At 32.8% G+C, this 20586-nt stretch overlaps 3 protein-coding genes across 6 annotated transcripts in view; 1 reads left to right on the forward strand and 2 right to left on the reverse strand.

Annotated features, from left to right (window-relative positions):
* The window catches only part of bbg (big bang), a 316775-nt gene that overhangs the window by 93897 nt on the left and 202292 nt on the right, over nt 1-20586 (forward strand). The gene's annotated exons all lie outside the window — the stretch shown is intronic.
* Nucleotides 4318-10632, reverse strand: LOC135836420 (unconventional myosin-IXb-like). Of its 3 annotated transcripts, none has more exons than XM_065351246.1 (10): nt 9913-10632; nt 9682-9839; nt 9301-9526; nt 9013-9216; nt 8836-8927; nt 8679-8750; nt 6481-7449; nt 6292-6391; nt 4827-4931; nt 4320-4744 (listed from the first exon to the last, which is right to left on the reverse strand). In XM_065351246.1, the coding sequence occupies exons 1-7, from the start codon at nt 9973-9975 to the stop codon at nt 7401-7403; spliced, it is 864 nt and encodes a 287-aa protein (XP_065207318.1). In that variant the 5' UTR covers nt 9976-10632; the 3' UTR covers nt 4320-4744; nt 4827-4931; nt 6292-6391; nt 6481-7400. The 3 variants fall into 3 exon arrangements, with proteins under 3 accessions (XP_065207317.1, XP_065207318.1, XP_065207319.1); XM_065351247.1 differs by having other exon boundaries at nt 4378-4744; nt 6481-6664; XM_065351245.1 differs by lacking the exons at nt 8679-8750; nt 8836-8927; nt 9013-9216; ... (1 more) ...; nt 9682-9839; nt 9913-10632 and having other exon boundaries at nt 4318-4744; nt 6481-8164.
* On the reverse strand, nt 15138-19900 carry LOC135836418 (uncharacterized). Its single transcript, XM_065351244.1, has 4 exons — nt 16828-19900; nt 16654-16753; nt 15612-15716; nt 15138-15525 (listed from the first exon to the last, which is right to left on the reverse strand). Exons 1-4 carry the CDS (start codon nt 17730-17732, stop codon nt 15316-15318), a joined length of 1320 nt encoding a protein of 439 aa, XP_065207316.1. The 5' UTR covers nt 17733-19900; the 3' UTR covers nt 15138-15315.

Consider the following 20586-nt stretch of genomic DNA (forward strand, 5'->3'; position numbering starts at 1 on the left):
AAAAATTCCAAAAAAAAATGTATAATGGACAACTTTTTATGCTGAACAACATATTAAAAAATTGGGATAGCATTATGTTGTAAAGTCGATTTAAAAAAATTGTACCTACCCTAAGTTTGCAATTGCAACAAAAAAAAATGCAATTTCTTGATTTAAGGACTCATGCATACTATACAAATCAAATGTAGAAAATATACTAGTTAGTGACTTTAAATATGTTCATCTAAAAGCTGATGATGAAAATCTGTGCCAAAAATTGTTCATTTTTCTAAAAGTGTCTAACTTATTCAATTCGGAGTTGACAAACAAGTGTTGCACTCTGGCGGAGAAATGCATGAAATACATGTTATCATGCTGAAAGGGGGACATTTACATACTCACGCACCCTTACCCTGCCATGGGTGACATGGCAGATTCATAAGGGAGTAGTACCATCTTGTAGCTCTCATCACGGGGAACAAGGGGCACTGCCTACAAGCCCCTCTATCTATTCATGGGAAGAAACTACGGGCGTCTAAAGTCTAGAAAATGAGCAAAACCAAAAAATGAAAATTTGCCAAAATGAAAAATTTGACCTAGGGAACTTGTAGAACATTTTTTTAGATGAAAATTGCAATTTTTGGGATTAGCCTACCTTCATGTTTGAAGGATCCATGCAATTTTGAAGTTTTGAAAGAGATCAATTTGAGTAAATTAAAATTTGAAATTTTTCAAAAATTTGATCTGTTTTAAAACTTGAGCAAGTCGATGGTGGCGCCGCCATACCATGAGGTGTCAACGCCGAATGATATACGCTCAGTAAGTTTGATCACGTGACTCCCACATTTTGGAGCTATTCTCTTGAAAATGATAACAGGCAAACGGGAACTCGTATTTTACGAATGAATTTGACCATAATTTTTGCAATTGATCGACTTTTGTGAACTCATATTTTACAATAATGTTTTCTGAGACAAAAGGATTCAATATCGCAAGAAATGGAAGCATTTGCGCTATTATTTGGTGAGTTTTTACCTGATTTTGACCTCTCAGAGACACTAAAATGATTGTAAAATCCGTCCGTAAGCACTTAGCTTGTTCAATTCATTTCATTGTTCTTCAGAATGACACAAATAACAATTTAAAACTCGGACACTAAAAAAATTCACCAGAGATCGTTCATAATTGAAGTTGAAACTTGGTCATATGCAGGGAAACGGACAGTTCCCGTTTCCTTGCAATCATTTTCACGAGGATAGCTCCACCATGTCGTGCTCAAGCGCTCACGCTTACTGAGCGTATTTAAACACATTATTTTTTCCTAGTGCTTTTTAGTTTTTTCTCAAATTTTTTCAATGTTTTCTTCTGCATGTTATACATTTCCTATTTATTTTTCATGTTATATTTTGTTGTTATATTGTTGAATGTATTTGTAATCATCTGTGCAAAATGAATTAATATTTAATTGTAATCTGTGTCAAAACAGCAGACGCAAAAAAGCCCACGTTGCTGGGTATCTTAAAATACAAATTCATTCATTCATGAAAAAAAGTTTTGACTGGTGAAGTTGACCCATTTGACCCTTATTTTTATGTACCCGTTGAAAAAGTTGAAAACCCCTTTCACTCGATGAAATAAACTCATCACAAAAAATCAAAATTCAAAAAATAAACGAATTTCAATTTTTTTTGCTGTGAGTGTGATTTTTATCAACTTTTACATGAAATACGCCAGAAAGAGGTCAAAATAAGACAACTGAATAAATTCAAACTTTTTTGATGTTTTGAATTGAAAATTGAATTTTTTCAAATTTTGATTTTTTTGAAATGAGTTCATTTCATCGAGTGAAAAGGGTTTTTCAACTTTATCAACGGATACGTAAAAATAGAGGTCAAATGGGTCAACTTCATCAGTCAAAACTTTTTTTCATGCTTTAAATCAAAAAATCGCATTTTTTTCGCAAACTTACAATTTTTTTAAAATTGACTTTACGACATAATGCTATCCCAATTTTTTAATATGTTGTTCAGCGTGAAAAGTTGTTCATAATATATTTTTTTCAGAACTTTTGAGAGTCGGAATAATATGAAAACTACGTTTTGAAACTTTTCGTGCTAATTTTTCGTACAAAAAAAAGTGGCAACACTGATTTTTATGATATCACCAAAACGCCTTTCAAAACCCCTAACCATTGGGAAAAGTTCCATTTTGGTAGATATCGCGGTTATCGAGTAATCCACTGCTGAAATTGGTGATATTTCGAGCTCACTGAAAACTTTGACACCCCCTAGCAGCTTTTAAAAAAGGGCTAGAGGGCTACGATTTGCGCCATTGGCCATCTCTTCGGAAGGTCTTTCCACAGAAAAAATTTCAAAAAAATCGCCGACCCCCCCCCCTTACCACTTCTTGGTCGAATTGACGTGGAATGACTTTTTAGCCATTTGAAAAGTACCAACGAAACAAAAAATACGAGTAAAAACCCAACGTGACCAAAATCACCGCCATCTCGTACATTACTTTGACCCTGACGGCAATACGACGGTTTTACACCGATGGAAATATGTAGTAGCTCTGAAAACAACCAATTCGCCTGTACATTGTTTCTACGATTCCCGTATAGCCTATGCAGAGAATACACATGTGCGATGCGCGCTAACAATGCTGTGCATTTTTTTTTTCAAATGCAATATCTCGGTGTATAATAAAAACATGGCGACAATCCGGTTTGTTGTTGGTCTGTCGGCAGAAATATCCTTATTATCGAGTTATGCTGGGCTGCGATCAATAAGAAAAATCGCAAGAATAGAAAAGCTTCTGTTAAAAATGTTGCTGCTGCGTAAAAAACAAAACATGCAATGCTTTACAAAACACCTTCCTCGTAGATTACAAATTCCAAGTAATGAAATGCTAAATTCTGCTTACATGTTAATAATCAACGTATAGGTAACCGAAGACCTTTACTTGTCCCAAGAATAACGGTACGAAAAACATCTCTTTTTTTTCTTTAAAATTTATGCTACGTAAACAAAGCTCGTCTTATTTTATTATTTCAAGTCTTTTCCTTCTTCTATTCCTGTAGGTCAAGTCGTATTACCTCTATCTATACCTATAGCCTACAATACATACGTTCGGTCGGGTATTAATCCTAATTTTTCCCATAATATTATTAATAGTTCGACTTGGCCATTGTAAATATCTAATTGAAAAATTAATTCGCGCAGCTGGGCTGAGAAAACCACACAACTTGTAAACTCTCAGCGGAGGAAAAGTCAAATTATTCATAGTCTAGTGGATCCAATCGAGTCACAACCTTGATAGCTAATAGAGTAACCGGTATATATAAGCGAAAATTGTGTCATTTTTTTGGTCAAATTAAACGGCTCTTGTAGTACAAGAAACAAGTCCACATAGTCCAACCAAGTCATCAACGCAACAACACAGCGATATTTACGAAGATTACCACCATAAGGGTATCGTTGTAGCAGCAGGTTGGTTTTTTTGTGATGATGAAGATGACCGTTTGATGACAGGTTAAACGATCATTTGAACGTTTTCGTAATAATTTTGACGCGCTTGGCGTAATTCCCTTAACGACATTGGACTGTTTTACGAAACGCAAATCGATTTCGAATTTGTACTTCTCGACGTTGTGATTAATAACCTCAGTATGTTGAACAGTTAGTGCTGGGTATTTTTTAACCACCAATTGGTTTAGAAAGTCGTTTAACAAGTGCACTAGATGAGCATAATTTTTTAGTCTAATGCATATTTAAAGTCATCGGTTTACGATTTATTGTCCCGTAGTTAACGGCAAAAAGTTGAAAAAATTCAGTGGTGGGATTGCAGAATGAGATTTTGGCGGCCTGGTAGGTTGAATTTCTGCAGATGGAAACATCTGGCGAAGTTCAATGTTCGTTTTAATTGCCACATAATCGTAGGGGAAGGGGATGCTACTTAATTACAGTAACTAGTAAACTGAAAACAATTGAAAAATAAAATTGAAGTTTGATATTCAACTTGGAAGGTCAAGGTCACACTAGCAAATAATTCTAATGATATGATGGTTGTGTCAATGTATCGTGCCAATTGCCAAAAAAATAATAATACCTATCTAATTATCAAATAATTGCCATAAAATGCTTACTCTCTAAATTTGAAGCAGTCAAATTTCACTGCTTAGCAGTCACGACATTTTGCCTTTTTAAAAGCAGTAGTTTTTTACTGCAAAACAGTGAAAAATCGACTGAAATTGGTCAGTAAAAAATCATTTGACTGACCAATTCAATAGATTTTCTACTGTTTTGCAGTAAAAAACTACTGCTTTTAAAAAGGCAAAATGTCGTGACTGCTAAGCAGTGAAATTTGACTGTTTCAAATTTAGAGAGTACAATGTACATACTTAAACATTTTATTTTTTCTTCAACTAACAATACTTAAATTTACATAAATCATCTCTTTGCAGATAAATTTTACCCTTAAAATCGAGGTACCAATTTGCGTAAAAATACGCCATATTTAACTATGTAAATGAATTGATCTATCAAGCTGTGTGGAGTGATTTTTATGTCAGTTTTCGAAGAGCATTCGTACAGGACAAAATTCCATGCAAATATCTCGAGAAATTTTGCATCAGCAACGAAAACACATTGGTCATTCTTAAATTCTTGATACTTTGAGTTTGACATAAAAATATGTAAATAGTTTTTCGGAGTTTAACAGATCTGTACCAAGGAGTAGAATAGACAGCCAATGATAGCACGGATGCCTGAAATTTAAAAAAAACCATAATTAAATCGATGCGGTAGATAATTTTGTGATCGTACTAGGTATGAAATTGTTTTTCTTACAGAGTTTTCCAATATCTGTGCTGCCCAATATGAAAGAAATATGGCCCAAATAGTGCCGAGGCAGGTTGCCATCGTCTTTAATACTAAAACAACTGGTAAATTTCCCTGAAATTGATAAAAATATTCATTATTGGCTCATATTTAATTTAATTATACAGTGGGGAGGATCGCCTACGAAAAAAGGTATTAGATTTTGAACAAATTCAACTAAGATTTTCATTTTGGATTGAAAGTTATTCTGAAAAAAATTTATGTCCGGAGAAACCTCTGAAGGTGAAATATGGGCCCCCCAAGAAGAGGCATTTTTGATAAAAATCGTTGTTTCGTTCTTGTCGTTGCTTCCCCTCAACCTATGTGTACAAACACCCCCCCCCCCGCCACGGCGAAAAATTTTAAAAGACAGTGGTGTCAATTTTTTGCTCATTATTGCCAACTACAAATAATCAAAAAAATTGCATAAGTTTTAGCTTCTAAAATCTTGGGGAAAAATTTCTAAAATTCTTGATTTTACTCGTAAACTTTTAAAAAATTTGGAGTTTGGAGTTTGACATTTCAATATTGTTACAGACTTTTAAGAACTTGAAAATAATGGATCAATTTCTAATGCCAATGCCAGAGGAAATTTAAAAATTTGAAGAAATTGAAGGTTTAGTACCTACCCTACTGGTTGTTTTTCTACTAAATTATTGTTTTTTAGTGATGAATTACTGGTAACTCTTCGGTAAATTCCTCGAAATCCTTTTGTAAAATACTTGTATTTGTTTTGGTAAATAAGTGGTAATTTTACGTAGATTGCAGGTAATTTTGGTAATTTTAAGTAAATTACTGGTACTAAGTTGTTGATGCTTTTGGGTAAATTACTGGTAATTTTAGACAAATTATCAATAATTTTTGGTAAATTACAGTAATTTTGGTAAATTACGGTGATTTTTTATAAATTACAGTAATTTTGGTAAAATACAGTAATTTTGGTATAGTAGTTACAGTAATTTTGGTAAATTATGGTAATTTTGGTAAATTATGGTAATTTTGGTAAATTATGGTAATTTTGGTAAATTATGGTAATTTTGGTAAATTACGGTAATTATTGGTGAATTACGGTAATTTTGGTAAATTACAGTAATTATTGGTAAATTATGAATAGTTTTCAGTAAATTGCGAACTGGTAATTTTTGTTAAATTATGGGTAGTTTTCAGTAAATTGTCAACTGGTAATTTCCGGAAAATTATTGGCATTTTTGGGTTTATTACTGGTAATTTCAGGTAAGTTACCTACAGGTGATTTAAGACAAATTACGAGTAATTTTCGGATGAAAACCGGTAATTTTGGCTTATTACAAGTAATTTTGGATAAATCACCGATAATTTTGGTAATTAACATGTAATTTTGTATTATTATTTTTTGTTCCCAATCCGTAAAAATCTCTTGTCAGTTGAACCATAAAAATTGATAAAATTAACTCACGGTTACGGCAACATGAAGTTGGGCTACTACAACAAAAAAGGATGTGGGTACTGTGATGGAGCAGATCACTTGATAGAATCCTCTGAAATGATCGATTATCCTGCAAAAAATAATTAAATTGCTCATTCCACAGTACAAAAGCTACATATGTAGATGCCATCTTCAGTTTTCAATCAGTTGTATGCTTACGTTGAGATTTTCTGTAACCGTTGGACGTAACGTATCAACACTTGAATTAGTCTTCGATTCCAAACCTCTGTAGGATTATCTTCCTCGTCGATACAAGCGTTCAAATTGTTTAAAATAATATTCATCTCATCAGCAGCCCGAACAAGTTCATTATGGCACGTCATACTCCAATACAACATGAAAGCTAATGTTGAAAAACATCGACAGAATAATTGCACGATAACCAAACTCGTCAAACCATTGAAAAGGAAAAAATTTGTCTGATTTCGATAACGTTCAGCTAGAGGCACGGATAAAGTGTAATAAAAACGACTGTTCATTTTCCACTCATCGAAAAACATCCAAGCTTCGAATAAGTACACGAAAGTTACCAGAAAGCTAAAGAAAAAAATACCCGCATTTGTTAAGATGATTTTTTTTACGTTTATGATACCTTTTTTTCGTTTCTTATTGTACTCGTGTGAGATTGATCTTAATGCACAAATTTCATCAACCCCTGCTATCATAGCTTTTATATCTTCGCAAAACCAATACGAAATCAAAGGAAGAATACAAACTGACATATTGCAAACTCCTAGTAAATTCATCGTGTCAAACATCATCATCAGGTCTTTCTTAGTGCCGTACCATAAATTAGTGATCACTGCAAAATAGCATACTGAAATTTCAAATGTGAGCGGAATAAACCAAAAATATTTTACTTGACGATGGATTTTATCGCTGGAGTATATTTCGCCAGTGAAACAGTACAGCAGATAGAGCTGATTGGCCGTTGTAGTCTTGTAACCGAACATATTCTCTTTACCTCGTACTTGTCTGATTATTTTTTTCAATTCTTTCCACAGAAGTAGCATAGTACTCGCTGGAAACTGCTCTAGAAGTCCAGATACATTTCAGTTTGCTAATCAGATGTTGATGTATCATTCCAAAATGTTGAATTTTGTGTATTTTCGATTACGAACCACGCTGCTTTAAAAATAAAGTTAAGTATTTGAAAAACACTTCTATTTTCGAGACAAAATAAAGAGTATACCTAATCATTATGTTAAACAAATGACGCGTTATAATTTTAATTACCCTACTAAATATAGCCTTTGAAAAAAGGTGTAATTAGGTCCGTCATCGATTTTGACATTTTCATTTCAATAATTCTTCGTTGCTTAAAAATTTAAAAATGTTAGGCATGTAAAGCGAGTTCGACCGCTACATAATTTTACATAATAATTGATCAACTTGTGCAAAGTCTACAATTCTTGACGACATTGATTGAGAATACGAGTATCTATAAGTATCTGTAGATATTGAAAAATTCATTCGGCCTTTTCAAATGTTCAAAATAATTAGTTCGAACTTCGAAGTGGACAAGATGTTAAAAACTTTCATGAAAAGACATAAATAGTTGGGATAGGCTAACGTGTCAGTTACTTTGTTTTTCAGACAGCCTTTGGTAGTCTAGTGAAAAAAGAACGCGGCGCGGGATGAAGCAGGGTTGGAGATAATTTTAATATTTTTCACCAGTAGTGTGAGATTGTGAAAATGCTACCGAATTTTGTTATAGAGCTGCATTCAGATAGATAAAAAAAATAGCATTCTAAAAGATACCTAGCCTAAATATCTATCTGTTATATTCATTTGATGTAATTTATTGAGCAGAATTTGTTGCAGCTGCCCAAAGTACTTACATATTGACAAAAACTAAATTGTGTGACATGTGATTTATTAGGTTTTTTGAACGCTGAATACGAATATTATCAAGTTCTTTTCCAGATTCGGCTTCTAACACCTCCATAAGCTCTCAAATTTTTTGAAAATTGATTAAATTGTAAAAAATTTCAACTACTACAATTTTCAATACAAAAAAAAACACGAAATAAATAAAACTTTCGTATTTTTTTTTTCAAACTTGCATGCTGCTGACTCCAGATGGGTTTGAAAATGGATTCAGTCGATTTTGGAGGGGAAGAGGTTTTGCAATAGGTAGGTACAGGAAATTTTGACGAATTTTTTGTTTAAAAAAAGTGTAATTTTGAATTTTTTTCAGAACTTGAAGTAAAATTTTGCTAGAGCCTTTGGTTTGAATTTTTTCTTTAATAGGAAACTTCGGATTTATTAAAAATTTTAGATTGCTAACTTTGGCACAATCGCATTTTTCAAGGATTTATGCAGAATACAAATTCAGAAATCTTTACAAAACTTACTGCAGTAATGCCATTTCTTCGGCGAAATCACGTTCGAAAGATCCGGATTCGCTTTCCGGCGGAGATTCGGTACTGCAACGAATGAGAAAAAAAAAACATCAAAAATCTCTCTCAAGAAACACTTTACCTCCTTCCACAAAAAAAACAAAATACATACTCGGTAGGTAATTCAAAATCTTCCTGACTGGATTCTTTCGATAATACTGAATCCTTCGCCGTAATACTACTTTTACTTTTAGCTACTTTACCCTGCGTGAAAAAAAATAATAATAAAAACGTAAAAAAACACGTAAAAGGGACAGATCGCTAAGAAAAACGTTTCATCGAAACTAACCATTTGTTCTTGTTGCTCTCTAATCTTACATCTGGTCAAATATCCTCTAGCATGAGCTTGGAAATTAACAACGCCAGTTCGAAGTTTCCTATACCACGTAGAAGTCTTATGAGTCCTCCACATCGACTGTATACATGCGGCTGCGGCGTTACAATTTCTCATTTTGTTAGCGAGTTTCTGGGCACTGACCATTCTCCACCAAGACTGCGATAAAAACCAACCAAATCAATAATTTTAATACAATTCAACAAAAACAAAAAATGTAAATTTTCGCATCATTATGCAAACCTGTAACGTGGTAACAGCATCTCTGAGTCTTAAAAATCGTCTTCTTTCGATCAATACCCTAAACCATCTCTGGAGTACGACGATGCTAGCCATGATTTGTTGATGGAGACGATAATCGAGCTTGAGTTTTTCACATTCTCTCATAAAGATCTTGGTACTTCCTAATTGGTAATTATCACGATTCAGGTTCAACATCAACAAGAAATCTCTAACGTCGCTTTGAGAACTGTAAAAAAATATCGAAATATTTATGAATCCAGATGCTCTAAATTAAAAAATTACACAATTCATTCGATGATTCGACGTTCAATTCGTCCAATTTGGAATAGAGAGTAATTCTAATTACATATAAATAGGAAAAATTGGACGTATTTGGCTCACCTCAATAATCCTTTAGGCAGCAATATCCTATACAGATGGATGAATTCTTCATACAATAACCGAACGTTGTATCCAGCTTGTCTAATACGAACAGTTTCCAACATTCCGGTATAGCAGAGCAGTCTTTGGACAGTATCTTCATCAAAGAGATTCGGTATCTGTAAAACAATCCTCATTATAGAATCACTAATTATCACAATGTACCCGATAAAGATTCGATTCTCTCTTTACCTTTTCTCCGTTACTTTTGATACATCTGATGAAAAACGGATTAGCCTGATTAAGGGTCTCCATCAGGCTATGTAATGATAACTGGAACTGCGCCGAAATGGTCAAAGGCTGTTTACGAGCTTTACTACTCAAAGTATTGCTGTAGCTTTGCGTACGACCAGCCAGCGTTTTAACACTTTGTAAATTTTTCAAGCCTTTTTTACCTTTATCTCAAGGTCGGAATGATTTGTTTTTCCTGTAAACGCACAGCAGAAAAATTTCCATTAAAATACATGTCAGTGAAAAAAATCCCAAAGTACCTACATATAACAATCTAAAAATTATTGCTATTTCGAGAATCAATTTTTGAAAATAAGAAAAATAGAAGATTTTTTTTTCATTTTTGGATTTTTATATTGTTTAAAATTTGAAAAGGCCCTAAAAAGTTCCCTTTACTGTGTGTTGTTTTTTTTTTTTTTTTAACAAAATGAGATTTTAACACTCTTGAACATAAGGAAATTTCGTTTTAATCAAAATTCTGAACAATTTTTAAAATTGAAGAACCAAAATTCGAATACGAATATTTCTGAGTACGATCCTTAAATACTTTTCTACAGGTCTTTTTTTGTATTTCCTTCCTAAGGGGGCCCTATAAATTTGAAGGTGCAGGTCTCTAATTTTCATTACCGCCCCCCCCTCCCCACTGTACTGTGAGAAAAAAATCGAAGTAGGTACTTACCTACTTACCCAAATTATTTTTTTATTGTTTAAACAAATGAGGGGTTCCATGGAAAAGGGGCCTTAGTCATTTTTTTGTTTTTTTTTTTACAATTTTGAATGCATTAAAAAAAAAATTAAAATCAATTTCACTATATTCAGTGACATTGAGGTGTTTTTCCATGAAAAAAAAACAAATTGGAAAATGTTTGCTTGCCATTTGAACTTGTAAAAATCATTTTTAAAAAATTGACCAATGCCTCTTTTCCATGAAGCCCCTCAAATATTTTTGGAAATTAGGTAATAAAAAGTAATCTTATTTCGTTTTTATTCAAGGTACAATGTTACTTGAATGCTAAATTTTAGATTTAGATCAATTTCCAAATTTTTATCAAATTTTCATCGTAATTATTCTGATTTCTTTTCCGCACTTTACTATTCTGATGATTCAAATTTTTTTGAAAAAGTTACCAAAATTTATTTATTTTTTCATTTTTTTCAAATTCCTAAATTTTTTAGTTTTTATGGGAATTTTTCGATATTTTGAAACGTTCCTTTGGGGGAACTGCGTCCCCCTGCGCCCCTCCACAAAAAAGCCCTGCTTTTCTATCTCCTCAATTCTGAAAAAAAATCAAAAAATGGTTTCGTTCAAATTAGAAAAATGTCTGTTCAAAAAATTCCCTTATACGTATCACAAAAACTGCAAAACTGCAGCATATTTCGTAAAATGACGCAACTGGTGGAAGTTTTTGATAAATGATCGGCCATTAGCCAAGTTTCTCGAAATATAAACGATAGATTACGTATACGATTACCGGGCGAATCACCTTGTGCATAGCATACCGTTTGCACCAAGTTGTAAAAATACTCTCGGTAATGCACTCACAGCATGTATCAGATTAGAAAGAAGAAAAAAAATGAACCGTTTTAATGAATTCCATAAATTATTTGAAATTTTTTCGTACTCGTGGTAAGTAAGTACTTAAAATGCGACGATCAACTTATGCGCGAGATGGGAGAAGGAGATTTAGAAGAAAAAACGAATTCGCGGCGCCAGGCGCCTCACACGTAAATCGAGCATCCTCGGTGCACGAGATTTCCAAATCTCGTGTCTGTGTGTAAATTAATTTAAATTTTTTTTCAAAAACCGGTTCAGCAACGAACGATACTTGGATTTGGTTTTCTTCACGTTTTAATACCAAATACACGACCGGACTGACGAACGAAGTCTTCCCCTTCCATGCTCAGTCCATCTGTATCAGAGTAAATGTTCATTATGGATATTAAAAAAAATTCAAATATCGACTGAAGCATCTTTATCGGCGATGCAACGCTGCACAGTGCACAGTGCACAACTTCACATTACACATTCGATACAGTTGTGATTTTATACATATAGAATTGAATTGTAAATAAACGTCACGATATCGTGAAATACGGAATTAAGATAAGAAAGGATTACACGCATCTGTGGCTACTTATATTACCCGTGTACTTGCACATATGTATATGCCTAGGTAGTTTTTCCAAGTTCAAGTGTTAAGAAGAAACTCGATGTAAGTCGACATGATGCAGTTTTTATAGCCATGTGATGGAGCTCGCCTCTAGTCCTACCTATTTGACAAATTTACGATCATTTGACCATCTCGCGAAACGATCGCGTAATTTACCTTATAACATCGATTTTACGACGTTTAATTCAATAATTTAAAGCCGTAATAAAATAATTCGACGAGGATATTGAACTTGTAAACGACACGAGATGCGTATTAATTAATGGCGCGCGCGACAGAGTCTAGTATACCTATTTAAGAATTCGATGACCGAATACAGACGTCTGTTGTCGAAATTCACTCGGCCATAGAGATTAAATCGTCGCATATGACTACACATGAGGGAAAATATTACCTACCAAAATTTATAACCGGAATCGATATTACGTATGGTAATAAAATATTCAGCGTATGAATAGAAATTTTAAAAAACAAGTTCGTAAATTTTCAAACCAAAGAATAGCAATTATAAACAGTACTGTCGCTTTCATATACTACGAATAGGTAAAGGCATAGGTCTGTACGTCCATCGTCCATCGCCCATCTTCGATATCTTTCTCTGTGTAAATATTTGACTAATCATTTTACGAGTTTTTGTTATCCTAATCGCGCGTTCGTGGCGTGTTTTACCTAATTTTCTCGGATAATTTATTTTTATTGTTTTTTAAAAACGAATGCTTAGAAGAAAACTTATGAAATACCTGCGTGAAGTCTTCCACACATCACATTCGACCGGCTAAGTTATGGATACGTGTAAAAGTATTCGAGTGTACGATTTTTTACGATGAATTTTTTTTATCGTTTTCAATAACTGGGAAATTCCACGTTATCAATAATTCATATTGCTTCTCTTTTTCAGTGCCTGTATTTTTTTCGAACGTGATTTTAATGAGTCTATAACATCTCAAAATCAGTATCACAATCAACAGATAACTGCTCCAAAAAAAAATAACTACGAAAAATGTAGTTTTTTTTAAATAGGTAAAAAAGGAAATGAAGTAAACGAAAGAGCAACTGCTCAAAAGATCATAACCCTCACCTCACTGACCTGAACTGATCCAAAAGGATTCGAAGAGTCCATGATGATAATTTTGTATCGTCAATTCAACCAAGAAGTGGTAAGGGGGGGGTCGGTGATTTTTTTTGAAATTTTTCCTGTGGAAAGACCTTCCGAAGGGATGACCAATGGCGTAGATCGAAGCCCTCTAGCTCTTTTTTGAAGGCTGCTAGGGGGTGTCAAAGTTTTCAGTGAACTTGGAATATCAACCATTTCAGCAGTAGATAAAAATCAGTGTTGACACTTTAAAAATCAAAATTCTGAGTGAATTGAAAAAATAAACGAATTTTAATTTTTTTGCTTGAGTGTAATTTTGATTAACTTTTGGGTGTGATTTAATACCACGACAAAAAAGGGCGTCAGCACGACAAGCATAGGCACTTTCACGCCAGAAAAATCATTACCACGACTAAATTGGAAATTCCCGACAATAAAGAGCTTACCACGACATAAAAAGTACTCCAACGACAAAATAATGTATCAAACGACGAATTAAAAAATTCACGACATTTTATTACTTTCAACTGCTATATAAAGCAATGCACGACAAAATTTTTCTATCAAAAACAGGCATTTCACCGACAGAAATAAACGTTTAAAAAACATTAAAATGATACAAAAAAACGAAGTAGGTAGGTACCTATGTAAAAAATTGCTGTTTATATGTAGAAGTAATGTTTTGTGGACTTTGATGGGCGACTCCTTTTCCTCTTTTGACCTCAGGGACGAAGCAAATAAAGGGGGCTAAGGGGAAATAGTTTGTCCCCCTCCAGTTCCGCGAAAGTAAGAAAAACTTGGGAAATTGTGAAAAATTCAAGAAAATTAGGAAAATACAAAAATTCCAACAATATTTTAGTTTCAGTTTTCAAAAATTCAAATTTTTTACAATCATGTATTTAATTATCGTTCATTTGCCGACAAACTCGCCAATCTATCCTCAAAATTCTCATCTTTTCCCTAAGCTTTGGCCCTCGCTTCGCTTAGGCCAATTTGATTCTCTTCTACTGAGTTACAATTTCACTCAAATTTTTTTGAAAGAAACCCTCAGTTGATTATTTGTCAAAATTTGTACAAAATGTAATTGTAATTGAACTGATAATGTTCTGTCGTGTATGAAATTATTTTGTCGTGAATACTGCTTATCTCGTTATTAAATCGTAGTCGTTCATAAATACTTTATTGTCGGGCGTGACCTGGCGTGGAACTTCATCATTTTTCGTCGTTCATTCATCTTTTATGAACGAAAAAATGTTTGTCGTGATGACGCCCTTTTTCGTCGTGCAAAAAATATTTCCCCTTAACTTTTTCACGAAACACTTCAGAAAAAGGTCAAAATAAGCCAACTGAATAAATTTAAACTTTTTTTAATGTTTGGGATTGAAAATAGAATTTTTTCGTGATAAGTTTATTTCATCGAGTGAAAGGGGGTTTTCAGCTTTTTCAGCGGATACGTACAAATATGGGTCAAAGGGGACAACTTCATCAGTCAAAACTTTTTTTCATGTTTTAAATCAAAAAATTACATTTTTTCGAAAACTTTCAATCTTTTTCAAACGACTTTGCGAAATAACGCCATCCCAATTTTTTAATATGTTGTTCAGCATGAAAAGTTGTACATAATATTTTTTCTGCGATTTGCACTATTGGCCATCCCTTCAGAAGGTCTTTCCACAGGAAAAATTTCAAAAAAATCGCCGACCTCCCTTCCCTTACCACTTCTTAGTCGAATTGACGTGAAATGACCCTACAGTAAACTGAAAACAATTGAAAAATTGTTTTATAGCAGTAAAATTCAAGTTTCATATTTAACCTTAAAGGTCAAGGTCAAACTAGCAAATAATTCTAATGATACGATAGTTGTTTCAATGTGTCGTACCAAAAACATATCTAATAATTATCAAATAGTTGCCATGAAACGCTTACAATGTACTTAAACATTTTATTTTTTCTTCAACTATAACAATAAAAATGCTTAAATCACCTCTAATCAGATAATTTTTACCCTTAAAATCGAGTTTCCAATTATAAATTGTCAACTATTCGCGTATAAATACGTCATATTTGACCAAATGAATTGATCTATTCAGCTTTGTGAAGTCATTTTTGTGTCAGTGTTCGAAGAGCGTTTGTAAAGGACAAAATTCCATGCAAATATCTCGAGAAATTTTGCATCAGCAACGAAAACACATTGATTATTCTTAAATTCTTGATACTTTGAGTTTGACATAAAAATATGTATATAGTTTTTCGGAGTTTAACAGATCTGTACCAAGGAGTAGAATAGACAGCCAATGATAGCACGGATGCCTGAAATTTAAAAAAAAACATACCTAATTAAATCGATGCGGTAGATAATTTTGTGATCGTGCTAGGTATAAAATTGTTTTTCTTACAGAATTTTCCAATATCTGTGCGGACCAATAAAATAGAAATATCGCCCAAACAGTGGCTAGGCATGTGGCCATTGTCTTTAATATCAAAACAATTGGTAAATTTCCCTAAATTGACAAAAATATTCATTATTGACGCATATTTAATTTAAAAGAGTGGGGAGGATCACATACAAAAAAAGTTATCAGATTTTAAACATATTCGAATACGATTTTCATTTTGAGTTGGAAGTTACTCTGAAAAAATTTCATGTCCGGAGATGCCCCTGAAGGGGGAATATGCCCCTCACCTATTTTGGGAAAAAAAGGCTTAGTGTACAAAAGAGAGTATAGGTAGATTATTGCAGATAATTTGTTGGTAACTTTTAGTAGCTTCTTCTACAAATTACTTCTTTCGGTGATTGATGATAAATTGATGGTAATTCTTTGGTTCTTTGGTAAATTACCTACTTGCATTTTTTTTTTTTTTTTTTGTATGTAAATTACTGGTAGTAAGTTGTGAATGCTTTTGAGTAAATTACTGGTAATTTTTGGTTAATTATTGGTAATTTTGGGTACATTGCGGTAATTTTGGGAAAATTACGGTAACTTTTGGTCAATTGCGGTAATTTTAAGTAAATTACGGAAATTGTGGGTAAATTACGAAAATTTTGGGTAGGCTAAATTCAGGTAATTTTGTGTAAATTACGGTAATTTTGGGTAAATTACGGTAATTTTAGGTCAAATATGTGTAATTTTCAATAAATTTCCTACTGGTAATTTCGGGTGAATTATTGGCAATTTTGGGTTTATTACTACGAGTATCTATAAATTTTAGGTAAATTACCTACAGGTGATTTCAGACAAATCAAGGGTAATTTTTGGAGGAAACCATGTAATTTTGGATGAATAACTGATCATTTTGGGTAGCTATGTACTACATAGGTATATAATAACCTACATACATGTACTGATAGTATTGAGCAAATTATTGATAATTTTTCATTTCCCGATTCTTGAAAATCTCTAGTCAGTTGAGCAATAAAAATTGATAAAATTAACTCACTGTTAAGGCGACATGAAGTTGAGCTACTACAACAAAAAAAGATGTGGGTATCATAATAGAGCAGATTACTTGATGAAATCCTCTGAAATGATCGATTATCCTGCAAAAAAATTAAAATAATTCGTTGTATGCCATCTTCAGTTTTCAGCCAGCTGTAGGTAGGTATATGCTCACCTTGTGATTTTCTGTAATCGTTGGACGTAAAGTATCAACAATTGAAGTAGTCTTCGATTCCAAACCTCTTTAGGATTATCTTCCTGGTCGACACAAGCGTTAGAATTGTTTAGAACAATATTCATCTCATCAGCAGCCCGAATAAATTCATTATGACACGTCATACTCCAGTACAACATGAAAGAGAATGTTGAAAAACATCGACAGAATAATTGCACCATAACTAAATTCGTCAAACCGTTGAAAAGGAAAAAATTTGCCTGATTTCTATAACGTTCAGCTAAAGGCACGGATAAAGTGTAATAAAAACGATTGTCCATTTTACACTCATCGAAAAACATCCAAGCTTCGAGTAAGTGCATAAAACTTGCGACAAAACTTGTAAAAAAAATACTCGCGTTTGCTAAGATGATTTTTTTTACGTTTATAATGCCTTTTTTTCGTTTCTTATTGTACTCGTGTGAGTTTGGTCTTACTCGTAATGCACAAATTTCATCAACCCCTGCTATCATAGCTTTTATATCTTCGCAAAACCAATACGAAATCAAAGGAAGAATAAAAACAGACATATTACAAACTCCTAGTAAATTCATCATGTCAAACATCATCATCAGATCTTTCTTGGTGCCGTACCATAAATTAGTGATCACTGCAAAATAGCACACTGAAATTTCAAACGTGAGTGGAATAAACCAAAAATATTTTACTTGTCGATGGATTTTATCGCTGGAGTATATTTCGCCAGTGAAACAGTACAACAGATAGAGCTGATTGGCCGTTGTAGTCTTGTAACCGAACATATTCTCTTTACCTCGTACCTGTCTGATTATTTTTTTCAATTCTTTCCACAGAAGTGGCATTGTGCTCGCTGGAAACTGCTCTAGAACTTCAGTAGCTAATTCCATTTTTACAAATTGTTCGGCAAATGCGAAAAACTGCGTTATCAACTATTGATGGGTGTTGAATAGTTAAGGTTATTTATTAAAATAAAAACAAAAGTTGGTAAAAATTTTTATCACTTGACACATTTTAAGCCACTTTGAGTGTAGTTAGCTAAAATGAAACACTTTCACATAGGTACGAGTAGCTCAATACCAAATGCGTTATCCTTTAGTGGAATTAGATCATTTTCCTGATTTCAAACGCAGATAGTACACCAATGTATTCGCCAAACGTAGTTTTCATGGTCGGAAGTTGTTTACGAAGTCTTCACTTTTCAGATCGTGTTCATAACTCATTTTTGTGAAAAAATGGAGCTAGCTGTTTTACATAAGGTAACGATATACCTAATCATTAAGTTAGACAAAATACACGTTATAATTTTAATTAACCCATTAAATATAGGTAGCCTTTGAAAAAGGGCGTAATTAGGTCCGTCATCGATTTTGACATTTCATTTCAATAATTCTTCCTTGTATCCTTGTTTGAACAATTAAAAATATTAGGCGTATAAAACGGAAGTAACCGCTAGATAATTTTACAAAATAATTGATTAACCATGCGCACGTCAACAATTTTCAGTGGCATTTATTGAAAACACAAGTATTTAGGTATCTACAGTGATATTGAAAATTTCATTCAGCTTTTTCAAATGTTCAAAATAATCATTCAATGATCATTTTTTTGCTAAAAATTCTCTCCATTGGATTTCATCATTTTGAGAAACTTTGGATCAGAGATGGGGCAATTTGAATTGCAAAAAAGAATCGCATGAAAATCGTAAGAATCGGATTCTAGATGAAATGAAACGTCTCAAAACAAATAAAGCATGATTGATAAATTGATCACACATATTATGTAGCCTAATCTATAATCAGAATTAATCGATTTTCAAGGTTTGATCGGTCGAATTTTGATTATGCTCATTTTTTGATCAGTGAGTCTGTTTTCATAGCTGAAAATGATTTTTCAGTTCGAATATAATTGATCATGATCAATTTTTGATCTGAAAGTTTCTTTTAGGGGCAATAAGAATTGATCATTTGTTACGAACATGATTCAACGTAGGTATTTAATCGAAAATCGAAAATGAAATTGATATTTTGAGTTCGATTGGTTGATTTTCGAGCATGATCAATTTTTGATCAGAAAGTCTATGTTTGTGGCTGAAATTGATTTTTCATTTCAAACATTATCGATCATAAGCAGGGCTCGGATTTTTATGCTGGTGCATATTTTTTGTATGCATAGGGGATAGGGAATTTTTCAATTATCTCCACGATTCATGAAATTTCAAGTAAAATGAGCCTAATTCGTTAGAGCATATTTTGGCATATTTCACCATAAAAGCATATAAAAGCATATTTTGACATTTTTTAGAGAATATTTGGCGTTTTTAGAGCATATTTTACGTTTTTTAGTGGTTTTTAGGGAATATTTTGCTCAATTTCAAATTTTTGCATCAAATTAGTATTTGGCTGTTTTTCATTTTATCCCCGCAAAATTTGTCAAACTGGCAATAGCTCACTCGTACCTACTTATTTTTTTTGTCAATTTTTTATTCCTTTAATAATGGAATTAGAATTACTTTTTCGTGATTTTAAAACGCTTTGTTTTGCATTTTTGTTCGTGAATTCTTGGTACCTATTACCCAACAATATTACTAAAATTGTATGTAAATTGATTTTTCCTGTACAACAATGCCCATATCGTTGGGGAATATTTTTACTTTTTTGAGCATATTTTGGCATTTTTTAGGGAATATTTAAACGTATATTTTGGGTTTTTTAGAGAAAGAATATCCGAGCCCTGATCATAAGACATCAAAAATCAAATAAAACCATTTTATGGTTTGATTGATCGATTTTTGGAACTTGGAGGTCTGTTCTTCATTTTCACAATTTGACTAGGTACATTGTAAGGCTACAGAAATATGTTCCGATTTTAAAAATAAGTAGGCATATTTTTTTTTTGATACTCTGTACCATATTTTTGAAAAAATGTTCAAATTTTATATCCTGCACTCTCTGGGGCATCTTTCAATTATTTTGTAAAAAATGACTACAGAAACGTTTTTAGGAGGTTTAATAACGTACATTTTGACACCTCACACTAAATTTTTGGAAATTTTGAGATTACCCCCCCCCCCTTCCCCCGGAAAAAATTTGAAAAAAGAATCGGAATCGCGAAAAGAATGACAAGAGAATCGGAACTGCAAATGGAATGTGATTCCCAAAAAGTGTGAATCTCGCATCACAAAGATCGGATTCCCTAAATCAAGGGAATTGTGGTTAGCGAATCGGATTCCCAATCCTTAGTGAATCGCAATGAATGAACTTATGAAAAAATTATTTTATTTAATTAAATTAATGAAGTTAATATTTTAGTTAAAAAGCTAAATTAATTTAAAAAGACAAAAAGACCTGATAACCTCAATTTTACTGAAATTTCATCAATTTTGGCAATTTTCTTATGTGATCGATTTTCATATCATGAGATTTCATTGCTTTCTTGCAATTTAAATCATTTTAATGTATTTTTTATTTTTATTTTATTTTTTAAAATTTAGCATGGATATGTTTTTTGGGCCAGGGGTTTTCCGAAATTTTCGTGATGCTGATCGCACTGACTTTTGAAAATTTGGAAAAAAATCCAGTTCATTTTCTGACTTTTTGACTGATTTTTAAAAACTTGGGAGAAAATCGATCAAAGATTGAACATTGACTTTTGAAAACGAAAACAAAATAAATAAAAATATTGCTGACTTTCTGAAATTAGGTAAGTAGGTATATCAGAAAACTCGGAAGAAAACCAATCATT

This window comes from Planococcus citri, chromosome 2, assembly GCF_950023065.1.
Source record: "Planococcus citri chromosome 2, ihPlaCitr1.1, whole genome shotgun sequence".
Taxonomy (NCBI): Eukaryota; Metazoa; Arthropoda; class Insecta; order Hemiptera; family Pseudococcidae; genus Planococcus; species Planococcus citri.